Consider the following 16,624-nt stretch of genomic DNA (forward strand, 5'->3'; position numbering starts at 1 on the left):
AGTTCGAGAGATCGGGCCCCGGGCCTAACGGGAGCTGGGATTATTTTGCCGACGACTATCACAAAATACCTATGACCCTCGAAGAGGTCGCAGCTCTGGGAGACAACCAGAGTGCGAAGGTGATGATGACACGGGAGTGGCATGTGGTACATTGTCTTTTCTATTGGAGAAAGCAGTTCCGTGTGCGGTTTAGGGAGGCACAAGGTGGCATTGTAGAGCCGAGCTTTGATAGCGAGACTCATATTAATCATTGTATTTCGGTTATCTTGGAGGATAGCTGGGGGACTGAGGCGAGGATTGCGCTGGATTCTTGAGCATAATTTATCTTGATCTAGACTAAGGGTGGTCACTGGACAGGTGTCGCTACGCTTGTCGGTGGAGATCTTACACTTATCTCGAAGCTATTACTCTATAGTAATCGTTTGATATTGCACACAAAACTTACAATATTCGGGCTGCTTAACTAGAGAAGAATACCCAATTTTACTTGAAATAATTTTGGAGTAGAAAATGTTTCCTTTAACCCCAGTTTAGGACAAGTGGTGTATTGGAGGGAATCAGTCATTTGGCCATCGACATCCATGCATTTGCACTTCGCAGGCAACTCAGCAATTACGATTGTCGTGATAATTATGCGAGGTGGTGAGACTAAATAATCAATAGGCTTTCTTACAGCAATCCGATGGAAAGGCAATAGAATAAGACAAGATTAAAGTAATTAAGTATGACTTCCATGGCCAATTTAGCAATGAAAACAATATGCTGATTTGAATATAGTAACTGCCCCTCTATCAAGGATTGTAAGCCTTAGTATTGTGAAAGGGAAGAGCATCCAGGGCTAGAATTATGCTCTGGGATAGTTAAGTAGTATTGGCAGGGTTTAATATGAACTATCTCCAAAGTATTGCATCCGTAAGCACTAACGCACATGTTGCCCTAGTGTCACACTTGGCGGCTAATGGGCTAGATGAGGGGGCGGAAATGCCTTGATAAGTAATATTTTAGAGCTAGCTAAGGTAACCCCTCTGGAGAGCGGGGCAGTGCAAAAGCAAGTCAAGTTGCGTCTTATGATTGTGACCTACTCCGGGACCACAGATTGGGCACAGGCATATCAACAGACTCCCGCCGGCATGCTATTCCTGGGGAACTGTAATAGTCCTGAGTGTGGCTTTCTCACGGTTATCTTTCTGTCCGAGCCATGCTGAGAATGATCGAAGATAGTAGTGCCGAAATGATTCCCTTGAAATGGGTTGCTGTATTCGTAGTGGTTGCCATATTCGCCACAACTGTGAGCCTACCCAGAGCACTATATACATCGCAATCATTGATGCCAGATGCGGCCATTTAGCGTCACGCTCAAAGCTTCCGTAATCGCTCCGGCGATGCGCTTATGTGCCGGAAGACGATACCGATGCTCGTACCCCAGGACATCGCCCAATGGTCAATGTTAGCCTAGACGGCAGGCTTGATCACTTTATGACGACCGCCAGTGTGGGTCAGTGCCAGGTTTGCTGCGTTAGGTATACGATCCATCGGTGGGTTTGTTTCCAGCTATGATGAGAAGGATGACTAGGTCTCGTATCGTTGGTATAGTGTGAGTACAATTCATGAAGCCCTTTCTTAATAGGCTTGAAGGTGTACTAATATTTGGCTCAATAGTTATGGCTTATTGTAGCCGGATCACTCCCTGTTTTCTCTCGCTTGAGAGGTGAGATCTGGGACTAATATTTTGATTGCCGAAGTCTTAGTTTAGTCTTGGAACTTTCAAGTGTTGGATACATCTTTGTCAAAGAAGGCATTTGTTATGGATAGAGTGGAGAAGAGTAGAGTACAGGAGCTGAATTATAGACATGGCGATAGGGTCATTTCCGAGGCAAATGGTAGCTATGTTCAAAGCGGCATTTCTGCTAGCTATGTTCATATTTATATACTAGATCGAACTCGTTACACATCCTTATGAAGACATTGATCAGATGAAAGGTCAAAATGCGATATGTGTGTGTGGTTCTTTAGCTTTCTTTGTCAAGCTAAGAGGGGCGCTGGGCAACATTCTTGGGGAGCAGTGAGTGGAGTAGAAGTTCCTATAGACAATATTCTAGAATTAGAATAGTGGATCCGTATTTGTTTTAATCAAGGTCTTATCAACAGGGCAATAAGAGCCTGTTCTTGGCCATTCTACCCGACCAAATGCCAAAGGCCCATGAACTCAGCATAACGCATGAGGAAATACACAACGGACCTCCCTTAGAAGGTTCAGCTCGATAATACAGCACTAGATTGCCTTGGAATACCTAACTGATTGCTTAACATGTCTTACTTGCTAGCCAAAGAACACTCGTAGGCTGAATTAGATAGACGTATTATTAGATAAATATCTATGCACAGGAATTTACGCAATTGTCTCAAACTCCAACGAGATCAAAGCAGCCAAAGCGATTGTTTTTATCAATGGTTATTACACCAGCTAGCATCCGTTAGTAACCAAGCACTCAATGAGCTGTCAATTACTTACGTTGGATGAAATTCCTTCTACGTGGAGTCTCCGCACCAGGAACATATCGTCTTAGTGGAGTGTTATTGCAAAGACAGGTGATCGCGAATTCCCCAACGCCCTGACCTCTTTTGTATTCACAGGTATGACAATCACCCTTTTCCATTCCCCTACCACTGAGAAATGTCAGTTGCCGTCAGACAGAAATAACCAACCGCAGCGAAGAACTATACATACTTTTTCTGGGCGACGAAGGAACCTCCATTTGCTGGATTCCACCCAAGACAAGAGTCTAAAGAAATTGTCGTATAGCGGTTTCCGCACACTCCCGATAAGGCTGGCTTCCGCTGCTCTTGATTCCGTCGCCGGGGATTGCGTAGTGTAGGTGTTCTTGGGCTTCCTGGGCTTCCCGGAGCTTCTGGAGATCCTGGTGGTACTGGGAGCTCTATAGTGTCAGGCGTCCCCGGTCTCGTTTGTGGTCCGATGATGACCGTATCTACCGTGCTAGGCGTTCCTTCTCTTGAGGATGTATATGATGTGTCCGACCCTGATTCAGGAAGCCATCGATTGGGATCGTTGGCTACCGTAAGTGGATTACATCTTTCGTGGATTTCCTGTGTATCGAGTTTCTTTGAATCAGCCATGGGTATGCCTTGGCTAGAAATCAAGGCTGACAGATGCAAGAATAAAATTAAGATCAAATGCATTGTTAGGGGATAAAAAGGAAGAACCTAAGTAAAACCACAGAAGAACGATATCATTGCGATCAGCCCGCGGGCAGCTATTTATGAAATCTGATATAGTATCATCGTTTTGATAGATACGAGCAATAGTAATCTCTTTGGCTATGGGTTTTCCCTTGGATGTAGTGATTAATGATAAATGAAGATCTACCTCTCTTCTTTGTCAAACTCCCCTGGGGCGCTGGGCAATAATTTAGTGCCCAGCAAATATTCAAGTGCTATGGAACGCCAAGAATAGCCTAGAACTCAGAGAATTAATCAACGTACTCAAACTTAAGTTGGAATCATACGGGAAGATTTAGGGCAATGAAAATACCCATGCTGTGGCGTGGTAAGGTGCATGAGCAGGTTCCGTAAAGCTATCAGAACGCGCCCTCTGAAGTTGTAGTACCAGACTTCCGGGATTTGACACAAAGAACTGTCCCAAAGTAAAGTATCAAGTTACACGAATCGGATGCTCGATAAGTTTGTACGAGCTCTTTAGGTGTCACTACACACATACGTACGACATTTCAAGGGCCGGCTACCCGCCTGCACAAAGAAGTACCTTATCAAAACCTTGTATCTCACAAACTATGGTTATAGTACATCTCTTTGATCCAACTAAACAGTGTCTGGACCTTCTAAATAAAACTGTCTTCAGCTGGCCGTATCCTCTCCTCGCCATAAAATGAGCTCATCACTGCTTCGTCTTCGACAATCTTCTATTGCCTCATCCAACGCTGGTAGTTTCTAATCGACTAATTATTTGTCTTTCCGAGCCAAGCCGTTTCCTCTTGCCGTCAACCTCGCGATAACAGGAATGGGCCAGGCAAGGTGCTCTGTGGAATCGTTGCGCACTTCGCCCGATGTCAACAGGTCGATAATCGCGACAGCAATATAGCCGCCAATTGCAGTGAAGACATGCCACCTGTACTCGTGTTGTCAGCGGCGTGATATCCCAGGTATGTTTAATATTCATGTGAATACCATCCGTGCAATTCGAACAGAAACGCCAAGGGCAAACCAACGGCTTGCCTTGTTTTGGTCAAAACCCGACAGGCCCATTCGTCAATCAACCACACCAGGTAACCAAAGATAAAGCTCGCTACAACGGGTCAGCTGCTGTCCAAATGTCCCGATGGCTAGGCGACTTACCACATCCAAAGAGCGCTACGCTTTGAATGTTTTTCCGGGTTACCGGGTCGGGGATTAGTCGGGGGATGATCTTGAGCGTACGTGTTGCGATCAAATAGACCGCCGTGCCGAAGGTAACGGCGTGAAGGAGGAATTCATCCATGACCATGTGCACGACCATCACAACAGTGAATAGGAGGGAGAGAATAATGCCCACTATCCGGGTGCGCTCCGGACTGGTCTGGAAAGAGAGGATGCGGTACAGAAGGGGCGTTGTCAACAGATGCATGGACAGTTCATCCGCTGGGGTTTCAGCCACGTGAGAAAGACGGTCTCATCAATTGAGGATGTAGAGCGAGACATACACATTTGGGTGTGGTACTTTAGAGTCATATGGTAGCCAGCTGAGCAGACTCCTACTCCGATCAATCCGAAATACGGAATCGAGCGGGAATTGGCGTTCGGCTTATGACGAAGTTTGGATAGACCATAGATCCCGTAAGCAACTGGGACAAGAGGTCAATTACAGGCTTTACGATTAGGCCTTCACGAACGCACTGTATACGAAGCTGCTCAGGGTATTGATAAACTCCGCGATGTATCGGGTGATTACATAGTCCTATGAAGAACCGGCTGTTAGACCGGGTTTACTGGGATTGCTTTGCAGCACGTACTTCTTCGCAAAAGCTGGAATTGACCATAAGTTATTGACATTCTCGACAGATTGAATTGAAGTTCAGAACATACTTGAGGTAGGAGGTTTGGGGACCCCAGAACGGTGTCAAGGTTGAGTGCTCCATCGTTGAAATGTATGTTGACAGGTTGGAAGTTGCGGACCGAAGGGGTGAAATAAGTGGAACTTGGTTGGTTGCCGTCGGAAACAATCTGATTTATGGATTAAATTGTTTATCCGGGCCCACCAGAGATATGACCCGCTTTCCCCAGAGGGAATGATATGCGCATCTTGGTCCGTGAGAAGAACCATGGTAAGTTAGTACCTTGATCTCCCATCATGTACAATAAGTTCATCAATGTTAGGGTATGTAGCGCATCAGCTGATCGCGGTTAGCACGACGGATCGTTTACTCGTGGTCTAGTTCGGTTAGGACAGCCCTTAGGGAATTTGATGCAGCACAGCATTGTCTCTTGCCCTATGTCAGCAGTCAACCTTGGGAAATACTTCAGTAACAGCCTTGGGGAGCAGAGTTGGCGACTTCAAGGTTCAAGACAAGTCACTCAGCCGTCGGGAGATAGTTCTATGTATCATGAATGTTAACTGCGCGCGAGAAAAACGACTAAAGCAATAAAACGGAGAAAAGTCAATAGGCAACGGGGGACTTGTAGATATTGTCTATCGTGACCTCATAAATAACCATTGCGATGATAATCGTTGGTCTCTAGCAACGGGTAACTAAAAGTTCTAATTGAACATGAAACTGATTATGCGGAAGGATGAGGGTCCGAAAGGTAGAAGTAGAGAGAGGTGCTTAGACCTGTTCCTGCTTAGAACAGGGAGAGATAGGTATTCTTAGAAACTTCTAAGGGAACATTGTCGCTAGAATGCCGATCTTGTCTACTGCTGGCGTTGTTACAGTGTTGTTCCTGCTACTGAGTGGGTCCCGCCCCTTCGTAAAGCTGTAGCGTCAGACGCCGGGTGAGACGATCCTACAGCCACCCCAACTTTGCCGAGGGGCTTTGGTGATCTTGGTAGAAAAGCTTAGTGCTTATTGCTTATTCGCGGGGCGCAGCCTCGCGTGTAAGGCTGTAAGCATCCAAGTTCTCCTGTCGTGGAACAATTCCCACGTGGTGCCTTTCATTTAGATTGGAACGTTTATTTTCCGATCCTGCTTGTAAGTTCTGAGGAAGATACCAAGCATGTCTCGGCGCATTCAGAGAGAGCTCTTGAAGATGCGAGTAATCATAACGGGTAGCGCTATAGTAGCCAGTGTACAACTGTTGCTTCTCAATAAGCCATAGTCCGTAAATCAACTTCTAAACGTGAGACAGTAAGATACTAAGTGCCTTTCGCGAAAAACAATCTTAGCCCCCAATAACTGGAGCGCTTAGCTAAGTTGCAGGATATGTTAGGAAGCTCAATGGTCGTGAGGTGTGGCAGGGTAATGCTCGCGGCACCGTGAACCTCCGTAGCTCGACCATTTTCGTAGAGTATGGCTCCATACACCAGCTAGTCTGCTCAGACTGAGAGCTCTAGCGCCCAAAGTCCCTAGTGTTGCTAAGTAGATTCTATAATCGCCAAGAATAAGCTGACAGGGGACAGGGGCCAAACATCTCACGGAGATAGACTATCATGCAAGGTGAGATTCTGCAATCCAAAATTAACATAGCCAGTATACAGAATCTCACCTTGCAGGACATACAACGTCCATTGACTCTGCAAGAACTACAATCTTCATACATTCTGCAAGGCACGAAAAGTCTATATAAGGACCACAATCGTCGTCTCAAATCACATCTTCATCAACACAACAACGACACAACAACACAACAACACAACAAAGCAAACAAACAACACTACAACACAACGACCTCCAAACAACAACACCATTCAAACAATCTCTTCAAACCAACTCTTCTACTACACTATCAAAATGCAGTTCCTCATTGTCGCCGCTTCTTTCGTCGCTGTTGCCACTGCCATCCCGGCTTCCAACGGCATCTCTGCCACCAACATCCAGAGCGCTGCTGACATCAACAACATCGCCTCTGCCTGGACCAAGGCCAAGGAAGATGATGGATGCAGCTGGCTCGGTAAGTAACTCTCGAAGACATCCCTGATACAATCAACTGACTCTTTCAAAGCCTGCATCAGCTCCGTCGTTGGACAGAGCGCCACTTGCGCCGCTGCCGCTGCCGAGCTTGCTCTCAGTAAGTCTCTTCTCAACCAATACTTTAGGATTCACCACTGACTGGATCACTTTAGACCCCATTGCCGATGTTGCCTGTGTCGCTGGACTTGGCACCATGACTGTAAGTTTAACAGCATTCTTCTATTCAATGATAGACTCCATACTAACTTTTGAACAGGTTGCTTGCAAGCCTTGCGCCTAAGCTACTGCTGGTCAGTGCTTTGGAAATCGCAACCAAAGGCTAGGGAAAGGATTGTGAAGGGGGTTGTGATAGAACGATGGGAAAACAATTATATCAATTTGCTTTTTATTTCATTTGTTGCTTACCTAGACCATCTGCTTTTCGATTTCCTTGTCTATTTCCTTATCATTTTGCATGTATGTTTGCTTGTTTGCTCGCTTGTTTGCATATCAATTGAAGAATTTCAGGCCTGAAACACTCACTTCACTACTACTGTAACCGTAGCTGGTTTGCACCAAAAAATGGCAAATCTCAAATGAGCAGCAGAATTGACTGAAAGGTAGAACTTTGAGTTTTCCATATATCTATAGCAATAGCTTAGCATAGTATAAATGAGCTCATAAATCTAGCATGATGTATCTATATGGTTGAGCTGAGTTCCAAGTTCCAAATTTGTAGATGACACATCCGCTACTCAACTTGAAGGGTTGTATATTTCCTTCACAAACCCACAAGTAGGATACAGATTTTCACTCAATGTTCTTTCATACAATCTGTGTCCAACCTTTCATATTTTAGGGAATAAATTGAATATCAATCGATCAAATTGTCATGACTTGTTCAAGCAATTTGCCGAGAAAACGCCGAGCACTCCGAAAAACAATGATGGCATCCGCGTGCTTTGCATTCGAAGTACTTTTACACTTATAATTTTATATATAAGATTTCTCAAAAAATGCCAAAAAATGGTCCATTATACTTTACACCTGTCCTAATTTTGGGAAAAATTTAGAGAGGCTTTTTGCTCAGATGGCAAGCTGAAGGCGATGATTGTCGGAAAGTTGTCGTGCAGATATATATATATTGCAGATAACATTCACGCAACACGGGAATTAAGCATATACAGTTGTCACTTGGGCATCATCTCTAGCTTTAAGATCCCGAAAAAAATCTCAAAAATATATAACGGTATTTTGTATATTTTACCAAATTTTTATGAATTTTATATTCAATATTAGCAAGTGAGGGGGGCTCTACTCCTCTCCAACCCGGAAAGGACCGAAAAGTCGGCCCCCAGGGGGTTGAACCCTTATTAACATCACCGACCGGCCCCAATCCCGAAATCAGTCTTCTCCGTAGCCTACATAGTCTTTTAGATTCTTGGCGCTAAGTAAGCGCTTACCAGGTAATTCAGAGAAATGATAAGCCCTCTCGATGTGAGTCAAGGAAGAGGAGACCGAGCGTGCTTGAATCCGGGCAGCTTGCCCGATGCTATGATTCCACTGTGTGCAACACAGCTCATTCCTGGACAATAACAAGAAAGATAACGAAGACAAAAAACCAAATCAAAAAATAGAGTAGAAATAAAATTAAGTGGAAGATGAAAAATGGAAAACGGAAAAGGGGACAGTAAAATAAAAAGAAGAGGACGCGGAGGAATATGTGCTAACACCTACTTGCGAACACAAACCTGCCATTGAGCATCTATCCGCGTCTGGCGCGTTGGTATTATACATTAGCATGAATGTGTTTGAAAAAGCGATATTTACTCCATGCTAGAATGGCAGGGATGCTGACAGATCAATACGACTCTGTTCCCTGTCTCTCCACTTTCGAGTTCTGGATTGGCATGAGAGTACACATGAGGTTTTTTAGCGTTCCCTTTGCCCCTAGAGCGCTCTAGAATTGATTTGTAGACAAAGGGTTGGTAATTCGACTACTTCCGCAGGTCCATGCTCTCAAGGGTTTTGTCAGGCCCGTTAGGTCGTGTTTGGTCAGGGTGATCGAAACCAGAACAGCACGGATGTTATACAGCATCCCCGTTTGCTAATCTGTATAGAGCATAATTCCGGTGGTCTGAAATCCTTGACACTAAAGGTCTAGCTGTAAGAAAATGTGTAATGGCAGCTACGATGTCCATTTGGTTTCATTAATTTTTTTTTCGCTGCCGATCATGTAGTAGTTTAGATAATAAAAGTTAAGATTAGAGTCTGGGATCGGGATCTAACCCAGCAATCCCTATACTGGCTTAGACATGATCAAGGAGTAACACATTCGAGACCATAAATTACTTCGGAGCGCCTTAAAAATGAGCGCATTCCTTGTGGATCCACTGCTTAGACCCTGGAGCTGGCCTTCCCAGGATAGATAAAGACTGACCCAGCTCTGACCGCAAATTTTCATAGTCCACACTGGATCCCTGCTACTATGCGTCAGTCTAAGAGTACCCGCCTCCAGGGATGGCCCCCGAGTTAATTTAACCAGGCGAGTTGGGTTACAATGGGTTTTAATGTGGGATGGGACGATAGGGGTTTCTTCCACGCCCTTGGAATTATTCTACGGCAGAAAGTCTCTTGTCAATTTGAATTATTTATCTTGAATAGCTTCAGGCTCTTGTACTTGTGTGTGTCTCATACCCTGAGTTGGAACGATTCTCACTTGAATTAACACCTCTTCGTATATGCATATTTGCAGTTCTTACGCCGAGTCACTAAAACTACTTCCATCGCCATGACGTCCTATGACCTAAAACAACTGACGCCTCCCGGATTATATGAGATTGAGGAACGGTCATCATGCCAGAATGCGGATGATATCCATTTGACCCGCTTGGGAAAGCGTCCGGTCTTGAAGCGAAACTTTGGGCTCATGTCGATGCTGGGATTTAGCTGCACCATTCTGGTCACATGGGAGTCTGTGACTACGTAGGGCTCTACCACATCACCTGCCTTTGGGTTCTACTGACCGTTCGAACTATCATGTTCTGAACAGGCTATTTATCCAAAACTTCCAAAAGTATATGAGACCCCATCTATCAAGATGCAAACCAGACTGATCAAAGCTTAGCGGTGGTCCTGCTGGCAGTGTCTATGGTTACATCTTCGTCTGGTTCGGTATTGCGGCAGCATTTGTAGTAATATCGGAGCTTGTATCGATGTAAGGAATTCTTTGGAGACATTAGCAAAATTTCTTTCTAAAGATCATCCCTTCAGGGCACCAACATCAGGAGGACAGTATCATTGGTGCGCAATGCTCGCACCTCCGTCCGCAATGAAAATTTTCAGCTACATCACAGGTGAGTGGAATCCTGAACGAACACACAAATATTTTCTTGTGTGTAAATGGTCTTAACCGAAGATATCTCTAAGGCTGGCTTACGGTAATTGGCTGGCAGGCCACTTACGCGACCGTCTGCTACATGGGTGGGAACTATATTGAGACCCTGGTGACCCTCACCAATCCCTCATACCAGCCTAAAATATGGCGACAGGTGCTGATCAGTTATGCGATTGCACTTTTCGGGTTCATCATCAACATTGCTGGAGGAAAGGTAATGCCGCGGTTTGAAGGCGCAATTCTAATCCTCCATATTCTTGGCTTCTTTGCCATTCTGTAAGTGAAATTCATATCCCATTAACGTGTTAGGTTTTTCTACTTATTTGGTAAGGATTCCTATGGTCTACATGGCCAATCACAATACAGCCGAGCAGGTCTTTACCCAATTCCTGAACGAGGGCCAATGGCCCTCTCAGGGCCTTTCTTTCTTTGTTGGCCTGATTGGACCCGTATTTGCTTTTGCAGGGGGTGATGCTGCAGTACATGTAACTGCATTCTCTAAACATGGATGGATCCGAGAACTAACACGTTCTAGCTATCCGAAGAAATCACCCATGCCACAGTTGCGGTGCCCTTGTCGTTGATGCTAACGGTGCTAATCAATGGTACCCTCGGCTTTAGCATGCTAATCGCCTTGCTCTTTTGCGTCGAGGATATCAAAGGGGCTCTCGAGGCACGAGTCCCCTTCCTGACTATATTCCACCAGGCAACGGGGTCCGTCGCGGGCACCGCTGCTGCAGGTTCCATTATTGTTGTAATGGGCAGTTGTTCATCAGCCGGCATGCTGGCCTCGACGTCACGACAATTCTGGTCCTTTGCGCGTGACCGGGGCATCCCTGGATGGCGGCTGTGGACAAAGGTCACCACTCATACCGCAATTCCAGCATACGCTGTCACCATAACCACCATCATTGCCTGTCTGCTGAGTCTTATTGGTATTGGCTCTGACCTAGCCTTCAATGACTTAATGTCCTTGTCCACCTCGGGTTTGTTTTCATCATACCTGGTCGTGGCCGGACTTTTGCTCTGGCGACGCTGCACGGGTGGAATCAGTGGGTCTAAGAGTAAGCATACCTTGATCAATACAGCAGGAGCCCAGCTTGTCTGGGGTCCCTTTCATGTTCCGGGGGTTTGGGGTATTCTTATTAATGCTTTTGCTGTGGCCTTTATGACTATTGCAGTCTTCTTCAGTTTCTGGCCACCGATGAATAATGTATCGGCTGAGTCAATGAACTATAGTGTAGTGGGAATGGGGGGCGTCATTCTGTTGAGTTTGTTATATTATCTTGTCCGTGCTAGGAAGGTATACAAGGGACCTGTGGTGGAACTTCAAGTTGGTTATCGTGCCTAGAGAAATCGGTACGGACGGATCTAATTCCCGTAGAGGGGGGAAGGAAAGCGGAAATTCGAACCTTCTTACGCCTTCCTTTTCACTTTGTTCTCTTCGCTTTCCTTATTAACTAACTGGAGTACTTTGGATACGATTAGGCTAGTGATATGTAAACCCAGGTATTGAAGCAGTACATGGCAGGAAGAGCACAATGCAGTGATCAATGCCCAAAGAGCTATATGTGATACGGCAATCAGTATTGCAGGATATGTGGGAGTCTTCTCCGTAACTGCATCAGCAGACCCCTGTGTGCACGGTGCATTGTGATCTCTTTGTCCAAAGAATGAACTCGGGATCGTGTGCCGAGTGCTGACGGAGTCACGGAGTTAAGACTTATTGATGACACGTCCATCCTTGCCCTATATGTGTCATGTCGGCCCTAGGGCGCGATTTCGGTCACTGGGCCAATGATAGACGATAGTGCAAGTCTAGGGTCCGAAGGAAAGCGTTTGACTCATTTCCCTGATGGCAGTCTTGGCATATCGCCAGGACTTAATGCCGGTTGAGCAGATTTCCTAATAAATACCCAACATAGTTCCTATTATGGTTCTTCGGCGCTGCATAACGTGTTTTGCGACAGAGTCAATTCACCTGGCTAATTGTACGGATGATGAGAATGGACCCAGAAAATCAATCCGAATGGACCAAGCCAGCTTGTGAACGGCACATACCCTTTTGGCGCCAAGTGATAGACCAAGGAGCAATTACTCAGGATGTTCTGCATCATAATTATCCTGGGTCGGGGACGGAAACAGAACCCTTCCTAGTCTCCTGGCTGCCAGATGACCCCAGAAACCCTATGCTCTTCACAACATTCAAGAAGGTCGGCATCACAGTCGTCGTCTCCACAGCAACATTGGCCGTTGCCCTCGCTTCCTCAGCATATTCTGGATCTACCAAACAAGTGATGGAGGGCTTGGACGTCGGCACGGAGGTTGCAACGCTGGGACTATCGCTTTTTGTTATCGGCTTTGCACTCGGACCATTGTTCTGGGCCCCGCTAAGCGAGTTCATTGGTCGCCAATATCCCTTCATTGTCTCATTTGGCGCGATGACAGTCTTTTTGGCTGGATGTGCCGGCGCACAGAATATACAGACCTTGTTGGTTCTGCGTTTTCTAGCAGGCACAGCGGGATCATCTCCACTGACAAATGCCGGGGGTGTGATCAGCGATATGTTTCGAGCTGAGCAACGGGGACTTGCTCTATGCCTCTTTGCAGCAGCACCCTTCATGGGGCCTGTTATTGGACCGGTCATTGGTGGATTTCTGGGAATGAATGCTGGATGGAAATGGGTGGAAGGCTTCCTGGCTGCGCTTTCAGGAGTTTTGTGGCTTATGATGGCATGCTTCGTCCCTGAAACGTACGCGCCAGTTCTTCTCCGCCAAAGAGCAAAGCGTCTTTCACAGAAAACTGGCATGGTTTATCGCTCAAAGCTAGATGTCGAGAATGAAGGTTCCGTTTCTTTGAAACGGATGTTCGCCACCTCTTTATTGAGACCTTGGGTTCTGCTATTTCGGGAGCCTATTGTATTTATGTTATCTATATACATCGCTATCATTTATGGTGCACTCTTCATGATGTTCGCCGCGTTTCCGATTGTGTACCAACGTGGCCGGGGCTGGAACCAAGGCGTGGGAGGACTCGCCTTCATGGGCATTGCTGTGGGTATGATTGTCGGAACAATCTACACAATTCCAGACAACAGACGCTACACGCGAACGGTCAAAAGACATGGAGGGTTCGCGCCTCCAGAGTCACGCCTGCCACCGGTGATGCTCTCTGCAGTGTGTATTCCTGTCGGTCTCTTTTGGTTCGCATGGACCAACTCCCCGTCCGTTCATTGGATGGCCAGTATAGCAGCCGGCGTTCCTTTCGGCTGTGGGATCGTTCTTCTATACCTAGGCATCATGGGCTACCTTATCGATTCTTATACAATTTTCGCGGCGTCTGTCTTGGCGGCTAATGCGGTTCTGCGATCTCTGTTTGGAGGGATTTTCCCGCTCTTCACGGCGTACATGTATGAAGGACTGGGGATTCATTGGGCCTCCTCAATCCCCGCCTTTCTTACGGTCGCATGTATGCCTTTTCCATTTATTTTCTACCGATACGGGGAAGCGATTCGCAAGCGATGTCCGTATTCTGCCCAGTCAGAAGTGTACGTGCGAAAGTTACAGGTGGCAGCGCAGCAGAGCGAAAAGTAGAGTCGGTAATTGGACATCATATAGCGGGGGATTTAGAATAATAACCGAGTATATGGGGCTATCATAATTTAAGAATCGGGGTTCCTGAACAACCCCACAGGAGTGAAGAAACGCCATGCGGGGCTCCGGCACAGGAGACCAGTTTAGGGATTATAGACCAATTTAGCGCAATTCAATTGTCCTCTGATCGGCACTTCAATAGCCACTCGGGGTAATTACCGTGAAGCCCATCCTGAATTAGAACGGACATTGTCTGATGCGTGTTCTCCCCACCGGAGAGCCAAGAAATGTGATGAAGCTATAAATGCCCCCGGTCCTCGGCATATACTATGATGCGCAGGTACAATCGGCGAAAATGAACTACGTGAAAGGCCTGGCTTGGGCCAGCCTGCTTTTGCAGGCCGCTGGATTAGATGCGGATGCTATCACTGCTCAATATTTTGGTAATGATGCACCGTGGTATCGCGACCGGATCCCCCTTTTTGAGTCAAGTGCGTCCGATATCCAGGATGTCTATTACTATCGTTGGAATATTTTCCGTGCCCACCAGCGTGATCTGGGCGCCGATGGGTACATTTCCACTGAGTTCCTGAATGATGTCAGCTGGCAGACTCAGCCGTCGGCTATGCTGATCGATGCCGCCAATTTCCATCTGCGTGAAGGTCGTTGGTGCCGTGATCGTCGGTTCAAGAGCGACTATGCAAGCTTTCTCTATGGCCCATACAGAAACCCATACCAGTTCTCTGAAAGTATGGCCGACGGAGTGTGGCAGGGATATCTGGTCGATGGAGTAGCAGACGACGCTACCGCTCACTTAGATACCATGCAGGAGGTCTTCAAGGGATGGAATACCACCACCATGGATAGGGGAGGCTACGACACCTCTAAAGCCCTATACTGGATACAACCGCTCACCGATGCCACGGAGTACACGATTGCTAGCATCGACGCATCTGGCGGCGCGGATGGTTTCACAGGAGGAAATGCCTTCCGACCCAGCATCAACAGCTACCAATATGCAAACGCGTTGGCAATTGCCAACCTGGCTAAGCTACTGGGCCAGGAAGATGTGGCCAACAACTATCAGCAGCAAGCAGACGACATCAAGAAAACCGTCCAGGACACATTGTGGAATGGCACCTTCGAGCACTTCATTGATAGGTATAAGGTGGACAATGAGTATGTAACATACTGGGACTTCATTCGAGGCCGAGAGCTGGTGGGCTATGTTCCCTGGACACACGATCTGCCAGATGACACGGAGGAGTTCGCTCAAGCATGGAAGCATTTATTGGACAGTGAAAAGTTCGCGGGTGCCCACGGCCTACGCACCAACGAGCCGAGCTATGAATACTACATGAGGCAATACCGCTATGAAGGCGATAAACGCGAGTGCCAGTGGAACGGCCCTGCCTGGCCTTACCAGACCACTCAAGTCCTGGCGGCTCTTGCTAACTTGCTCGACCACTACAACACATCTGCCGCTGCCAACCTCGTCACGAAGACCGACTACACCAACTTGCTACAGCAGTATGCCAAGCTACACTACAACCCCGACCGAGGTGGTATCCTTGACCTGGAGGAAGACTATGATGCCGATACAGGCAGTCCGATCGTCGGATTGACGCGCTCCCCGCACTACTTCCATTCCGGCTATGTTGACCTCGTCCTCTCCGGACTTGTTGGCATCCGTCCTCGCGCTGATGATGTGCTTGAGGTGAACCCGCTGGCAGACCCAGAAGTCGTATCATACTTCCGCGCCGAGCGCATTCTCTACCACGGCCACGAAATCGCCGTCCAGTGGGATGCCAATGGTGACCACTATGGCACATCCGGGTTAGTGGTCGAGGTCGACGGCAAAGTTGTCTCCACAGCACCAAGCTTGACCCGTATCACCACCAGCATCACTCGGGAAGCTCCACCGGCAATTAACCGACCTATAGCTGTCTCCGTGCAACAGAACTCAACCTCATATCCTCAAGGCAGTGTCTCCGTCGCAGACGCAGACACCGACGCCGTCCACGCCGCCATCGACGGCCGAGTCTGGTTCTTCCCGGAGTCCGACGTCGCGAACGGATGGGATACGCCTGCTGGTAACGGCAGTGAACTATGGTACCAGATCAGCTTCGAGTCTTCAACCAAGACTGCGAGCGCGGAGATTGCCTTTTTCGCTAATAGCACGCAAGGCTTTGATGCTCCTGAGAAATATAGTATTCAGGTCAACGTATCCGGCGAGTGGGCAGAAGTGTCAAACGCGAATTATAGTTCCCCGGTTGCGAACGGAATTACCCGGGCCACTTGGGATGGCGTCGACGCGGATAAGATCCGACTTGTTTTCGCGCCGCAAGAGGAGAAAAAGGTTCGGCTGGTGGAGTTCAAGGTTTTCGGGGAGGTTGTGGCTGAGAATTGAGTATTGTAGCTTAGCTTCGCTTTGTAGTTGTGTTTCTTCATTTGCATATAATACATCCTGCGTTTTGGTAAGCTGTGTTTGTAGCCTTCAGCATCATGAGATACCA

General features: G+C 47.2%; 4 protein-coding genes across 4 annotated transcripts; 3 read left to right on the forward strand and 1 right to left on the reverse strand.

Moving 5' to 3' along the window:
* Positions 1-3,978: 3,978 nt before the first annotated feature.
* On the reverse strand, positions 3,979-4,639 carry AO090010000353 (uncharacterized protein; the record flags this gene model as incomplete). The annotated part of the gene is made up of 3 exons (XM_023233680.1): positions 3,979-4,144; positions 4,222-4,321; positions 4,372-4,639. 3 exons carry the CDS (start codon positions 4,637-4,639, stop codon positions 3,979-3,981), a joined length of 534 nt encoding a protein of 177 aa, XP_023094157.1.
* A 2,320-nt stretch (positions 4,640-6,959) lies between these two features.
* On the forward strand, positions 6,960-7,476 carry AO090010000352 (uncharacterized protein; the record flags this gene model as incomplete). The annotated part of the gene is made up of 4 exons (XM_023233681.1): positions 6,960-7,119; positions 7,171-7,236; positions 7,292-7,338; positions 7,435-7,476. The coding sequence occupies 4 exons, from the start codon at positions 6,960-6,962 to the stop codon at positions 7,474-7,476; spliced, it is 315 nt and encodes a 104-aa protein (XP_023094156.1).
* A 2,973-nt stretch (positions 7,477-10,449) lies between these two features.
* On the forward strand, positions 10,450-11,866 carry AO090010000351 (uncharacterized protein; the record flags this gene model as incomplete). The annotated part of the gene is made up of 4 exons (XM_023233682.1): positions 10,450-10,474; positions 10,548-10,791; positions 10,847-10,994; positions 11,051-11,866. 4 exons carry the CDS (start codon positions 10,450-10,452, stop codon positions 11,864-11,866), a joined length of 1,233 nt encoding a protein of 410 aa, XP_023094155.1.
* Positions 11,867-12,521: 655 nt separating this feature from the next.
* On the forward strand, positions 12,522-16,518 carry AO090010000350 (MFS transporter; the record flags this gene model as incomplete). Its single annotated transcript, XM_023233683.1, has 2 exons — positions 12,522-14,104; positions 16,095-16,518. 2 exons carry the CDS (start codon positions 12,522-12,524, stop codon positions 16,516-16,518), a joined length of 2,007 nt encoding a protein of 668 aa, XP_023094154.1.
* Positions 16,519-16,624: the final 106 nt, after the last annotated feature.

Source organism: Aspergillus oryzae, chromosome 8, assembly GCF_000184455.2.
Source record: "Aspergillus oryzae RIB40 DNA, chromosome 8".
Taxonomy (NCBI): Eukaryota; Fungi; Ascomycota; class Eurotiomycetes; order Eurotiales; family Aspergillaceae; genus Aspergillus; species Aspergillus oryzae.